This window comes from Nyctereutes procyonoides, unplaced genomic scaffold, assembly GCF_905146905.1.
Source record: "Nyctereutes procyonoides isolate TBG_1078 unplaced genomic scaffold, NYPRO_anot_genome, whole genome shotgun sequence".
NCBI classification, from domain to species: Eukaryota; Metazoa; Chordata; class Mammalia; order Carnivora; family Canidae; genus Nyctereutes; species Nyctereutes procyonoides.
Window position 1 is genome coordinate 45,743,963 of NW_026575146.1, and position 6,000 is coordinate 45,749,962.

The window sequence follows — 6,000 nt, forward strand, 5'->3', positions numbered from 1 at the left end:
CGAAAAAAAAACAAGACATTTTAAAAAAATTTAGCATCCTGCTTTTGAAAGTAGACAAAGTTTAATATGCATTCAGACATTTTAAGTCATATTTTTAAATTATTAAAATTAGAATAAAATGCAAAAAGGATGGGGAACCACATATGAAAAGATAGTATTCTCTCCAGTAATCTTTTAAAATACAGAAAGTCACAAAAACATGCAGAATAAAATTGCAAAACATACAACTTTCTAAAGTGCACAGTATTACTGTCATTTCAAACGGTTATAAAGAAATAACTTACCTGCTTGTGCATTTCTATATTCAACCCATAGGACATCTCATAATACTGTCAAAGAAGGGAAAGCAATTAATTACGTGCCTTTCATCAGTCTCCCTAGTTTGTTCCAAATGCCCCAAAAGTATGTTTAAAGCTAACATAAAAGCCTCACCTGAAGCAAAATATCCATAATACCTATGCTGCTAAGGAGGAACACTTAGCTTAATAAACCAGCAGCTACCCTAAGACACAGACTCTAAGAGAATAACTCACAAAACTAAGAAAATCAAGTTCACATGTAGCATTCTTAACATCTCCAGTTGTCTTTATACATCACAAGCAGATGAATCAAAAAGATCTGATGAAAATTTAGTACCATATGGATTCTAATTCCTAGGCACAGTGGGCAAGCTTAATGACAAGCATCTTATACAAATACTGACGCTCTGAAAGATCTGTTCAGAAAGGTGGTGCTACTTCAGAGTTCCGCTTCTCATTTTTAGTGTAGCGCTCGTGTTCATACATTCAAAGGAAAAAGTCTTGATAGGAAATGAATGAGTTACTCTGGAGCCTTTATGAACAAGCATAAAAACATGCTTTGTAAGACTTCTGAAAAAGCAGATCTGATTTTTTTTTTTTTTTTTGGATATGTAGTGTAACTGTCATTACAGAAATTCTGGCAGAACAAATCAGTTATACAGAAGACCGACAACACTCCTCAAACCAATGAAACACCACAGAAACTGAAAACACACAAAACACATGCAAATACACACACACACACACACACAGAACATAAAAAGCAGAAAAATTTGAAACAGTGTCTGGTGTCTTTTGATAGCCATCATTCTCTAAAAGAAATGAAACACTACAATTTTCACTGTATACAGAAAAATTGGTTAAGATTGTTTGGAAAAAGGGCAATGAAACAACAAAGAAAACCACTAACGCAAAAACATTTTGCTTGTGACTAAACAAAACATAAATGAGGTTCGTCTCTTCCCCCCCCCCAATCTCTAAAAACAAACCACAGAGGATTATACCCCACGCAGCTGAACTTTTTGAAAATTCAAATCAAAGCTGGTTGTCAGAGGCAAGTTATAACATCCTAGAATTACAAGGCTGCTAATGATCACATTCCCACAACCTCAACTACACTGGCACTGTGACTGCGATCTATCCTGCACCCTCCAGCAATCTGAACATATTCCTGGCTTTTGGTATCCTAAACTAATAGGCACTTTGAATCTGTGACACAGTTTTCTTACCATGACATAATGCCGCTGCATCTCGGTCTTCTCACTGGCGAGTTTCTCACATTCCAGCTTCAGGCTGTTCAAGACATAATGAAATCTAAGTATATAATGCAGACCTTGACTTACATTCTTCAAATGTAAATACACATTCCCTCCTCTAAATCAGCACCTACGAAACGACCAAATCAACTGTCTTAAATAGCACCCTCATTATTGAAGGAGAGGTGGGACAGAAAGGGGTGACTGGAACCAGCCTGGACTTGCCCTTTCAATGAGGATCAAACGTGGGGTTTTTGTTTAAGGGAAAAAAAACCTCTAGCCAATTTAATTCTGGAACCACATCCAGAAATGAACATTTGCTAAATTCATTTAATGAAACCGGGGGAAAAAAAAAACAAGCAAACATCAATAATGTCTACATACCTAAGCACAAATTCAAGTCCCCCAAAATGTGACAATGAGTTTTTTTTCCTTAACGTTCGGGGAAGACATTAACGAAAATATGAATCAAGCGTGTCTTATGAATGATGTCTTATTTGTTCCCTCCAAAACGGAGACAAGTTGAATACCACCACCCAGGGGCAAAGTGTGGATCGGGTTCAGTGGCTCGTTTTGGTTCTTGAATGTAAGAGATAAAAATTACACGTCATTAAAAAGCCAGCAAAGAAAAATATTTCGAAGGCACTCTAACGATCGCCTCTAAGAAGAAAACATTTTTTTTCTTTTTTTTTTTTCAGCATAAAAGTAATGAAATCTCTCGCTGGCGACTTCCCAGGGCTCTCTGTTCAAGGTAGTTCAGTGGAATGGCAGAAAAAAAGTGAGACGGAATCAAGCCCGGAGTAATAAAGAACCAAGGAAGTCAAAAGGCCCCAGAATCTTCCCGACCTTCCATTCTCCTGGTCCCAATAAATCAATATCGAAAGTTTGGCCTCAGCATTTTCTAAGTCTCCCCACTTTCGATTGTTCTGCCTCCTTTTTATTTATTTACAGGAGAAGGGAAGAATGCTTAATTTCTTTACACCTGCCTGAGGAAAAGAGGCCTTGACTTGCCCTTTCTGCCCACAAGTAAAAATAATGTCACCTTCGCGGCGGCCTAAAAAACTGGGGGTGGGGGGTGGGGGGTGGGGGGGTGGCGGGGTGGGGGTGGGGGTGGGGGGAGGAGACGAGAGCTAAGCAAACAGGAGGATCAGCTAAAGTCAATATCGTTACCTGTGGTACTGAGCCTGTAAAAACTGAAACTCTTCCTTAATCCGATCACAGGACTCGGAAATCGTAAATTTAAAGGGTTGAGCAGGCTGATGCGGTGCCTAAAGAACAACAATAAAATATTTAATTAGCCCACATCACAGGCGAGGCCGGGAGAGGGAGAAAACACACCACGCGGCGCCGGCCGCGCCGGGGGGGGGGGGGGGGGGGTCACCGCGCAGGCAGGCAAAGAGCGATTACAACTCTCCTGTAGCGCCCCCCCCCCCCGCCTCGCCGCACAGCCCGGCAGCGGCTGGCCCCGGGCCCCCGCGTCCTGCGGCCCAGCCCCGGACCCCGCGGGTTCGAGACCCCGCTCCGCTCCCTGGGCCGCCGCGCCGCGCCCACTCCCTCCCCACCCGGAATCGAAACTGGCCCGTCGGGGGGACTCGCGCCATGGCGTCCGGCCGCCGTCAGGTCGGGGACGCGCGGCCGCCACCCTGCGCGGCCGGCGGGCGGGCTCGCTCGCTCGCGCGTCCCCGGGGCCCGCGGCGCGAGGGGCCGGCGCCCCGCACTCCCGGAGCCGCGGCCGGACCAGCCGCGCCGCCGCCGAGGGCGCCCTCCCCGCCCCGGCGCGGAGTCGCGCCTCCTCCATCGCTCGCCCCCCCGCCCCCCGGCCCCCGCCCCCCGCCCCCCGCTCGGGGAGTCGCGGCGCGGGGCCGGCGGACGGCCCGGCGCGGCTTCCAGGGGCTTCAAAGACAACAATAAGAAAATGGCTACAACTCAATTGCCTCTCGACACCCCCCCGCGAGTGCCGCCGCGCCGGGGGTGCGGGGGACGGCGGGCGGCTCCCCGGGCGGGCCGCGGGGGCGCGAGCCGCCCTCCCCGCGCCCGGGGCCGCAGGCACAACTCGGCGCGCGGGGGGCGACGCGGGGAATCGCCCCGCGCCCGGCGGGCTCGCGCCCCGCCGCCCGCACTCACCGGGTGTCTGGTCTGCGGGTACATCTTGCTCAGGTCGCGAATCATCCAAACCGATTTAGTTGGCTGCGCTGGGCAGAGGCGCGCGGCTCATTGGCTTTAACGGCCCCGAGGAGGCGGCGGCGGCGGCGGCGGCGGCGGAGGAGGCGGAGGAGGCGGAGGAGGCGGCCGGCCGGGTCCGAGGGGCGGCTCGGGCGGTCCCGGCCCCCGCCGGGTCTCGCGTGACGCGGGCGGCAGGAACGCGCGGCGGCGGCGGCGGCGGCGGCGGCTGGGTGCGGGCGGCCGGGCCGCTCGGCATTCCTCGCGGGCGTCACTGGCCCGCCGCGGGCATTGTCCGGCGCGCCTCTCCCGCGGCAACGCTCCGCCGTTCGCTCCGCCGAGGCGCGCCCGCCGAGCCCAGCGCCGCCGCCGCCGCCGCCGCCGCCGCCGCCGCCGCCGCCGCCGCCGCCGCGCCGCTCCCCCGGGCCGGGAAAGTGCGAGCTCCGCGCACCAGCGCCCGCCGGCAGCGCCGCCCGCCCGCTCGCTCGTCCCACTCCAAACTTTTTTTTTTTGTCTTTTAATTGGTTGTTATTCCTCCGAATGAATGATCTCTCTCTTCTTTCCTAAAAGCAAACACAAACTCTTTGGTTCGGAAGAGGTCTCGGCGGTGCTTTTTGGTTTCTCTGGAGATTTTTTCACTTCACAGCAACGATCTTTTAAAAGGCACCTTTTAGCTTCTTTTACCACATCTCATTTCCTTATTTTTCTTCCTTCCTGTTTTCTTGTCTTTTTTTTTTTTTGACCCCAAATTGAAGGGGATTATAAAAATAAAAGAGTGAAACGCTTGCGGCTTTTTTTTTTTTTTAATTCTCTCTCCTTTCAAACTCTGCGAACACCACCTCAAAATAATATACAAGTGTGTGAGAGAGGGGGAAGAAGGCAGCCAACAGCCCAAACACCCGCTCGGAACAGCTCTAACAACACGCTCTGTGTAGGTGACTTCTTTGACCAAATTTAGCAGCAGCTAATCATTAACATTCTGATACATATTCACAACCGTCCGTGGAGGGGCCGCGGAGCATCCCGGGAGATGTAGTCCACCCCAAGCGACCGCGGTCCAGGATTCGGCCAGATTGACTACAATCACCGGCCCGCCACGCGACCGCTCTGGGGCGCTCGCCAAGCGCCCCGCCCACCCCCGCCGCGGGAGGCGTCTCCGGCAACCAATCAGAGGTGGCTGAACATTAATCGCCGTTCTGTGTTACTGCCCATCATTTCACTGCTGACAAATGGCGAGCCAGGGGGGCGGAGCCGGCCGGGCTGGAGCCCACGTGGGGGCCGGGCGTCGTCCGTGGTTCGGACCAATGAACGGAACGGGATGGGGTTAGCGGAGGCGGAGCGGAGATGGCCCGCCCAAGGCGGAGCTTCGTCTTGGCTGACGTTCCTTAGCGCGAGCGTTCGAACCGGGGAAACATTTGTTCAGCTGTCAATCAAAGTAACGTGGGCCTGGGAGCAGCGGCGGCGGCGGCTGGTGGTGGTGGTGGTGCTGCTGCTGCTGCCGCCGCTGCCGCTGCCGCCGCCGCCGCCGCCGCCGCCGCCGCTGCCCTGGCTGCATCCTCAGAACTGGGTGTTGGTGGCGGTCGGTGGTGGCGGCAAAATAAAGAGGGTGGAGGGGTTGGTAAGACTCGACGCTGGTCAGAAGATCCTCTTCCGAGTCTCGTCTTCCCAGCCGCCCCCCGCTCCAACCCAGACACCCTCAGCCCGTTGCTCCTCGGCCGCGCCAGGAATGCGGACTAATTAGGGTCCAATGTCTCCTTAAAGAGACAAGCTCGGCCTTGTGTAACGCGCCGAAACCCCTGTTGAGACAAGAGAGGGAGGATCACGCCGATCCCACTTCGTTCGGTTCACATCAATTTTACGCGCCGCTGGAGCCGGCATAATTTTCCGTGTGAACGCAGACTCGGGCCCCTGTTCTTGTTTAGAGCAGGAGGCTGAGCTGCGAGACGCTCACCCGGGCAGGGAGCCCGGGCGCGGGCGGGAGGGCGCCCCTCCGAACCCCGAGGGGGCTCTGATTGCCGTTTAACCCGGACGTGGGGCCGGTTTCCCCGAGCAGCTATGCGGGGAAGCACCCCAAGTCGCTCGGCTCGCGGGCCCCGGGGGCGGAACCGCCGAGTCTCGAGGTGGGGCTGGAGGCCCGGGGGCAAGGGTCGCCCCCTTCCCAAAGAAACTTGGTGGAGGGGGTGCCCGCACGGCGCCCTAGGGCAGCGTCCACGAGGTACCAGTCGCAGACTCGGGACAGGAAACGCCCACGCTCCCCTGGGATGCTCCTTCTCCCCGGACCAGAA

At 54.2% G+C, this 6,000-nt stretch overlaps 1 protein-coding gene across 7 annotated transcripts in view; it reads right to left on the bottom strand.

Moving 5' to 3' along the window:
- Positions 1–3,895, bottom strand: part of TLE4 (TLE family member 4, transcriptional corepressor) — a 142,309-nt gene extending 138,414 nt beyond the window's left edge. For all 7 annotated transcript variants that reach the window (XM_055309728.1, XM_055309725.1, XM_055309723.1 and 4 more), the window contains exons 1-4: positions 3,680–3,895; positions 2,726–2,823; positions 1,529–1,592; positions 285–329 (exon numbers count right to left, since the gene is read on the bottom strand). In XM_055309728.1, the coding sequence (XP_055165703.1) occupies positions 285–329; positions 1,529–1,592; positions 2,726–2,823; positions 3,680–3,724 (252 nt within the window). In that variant the 5' untranslated portion in view covers positions 3,725–3,895. The remainder of the gene's footprint in view (positions 1–284; positions 330–1,528; positions 1,593–2,725; positions 2,824–3,679) is intronic.
- Between the last annotated feature and the right edge of the window lie 2,105 nt (positions 3,896–6,000).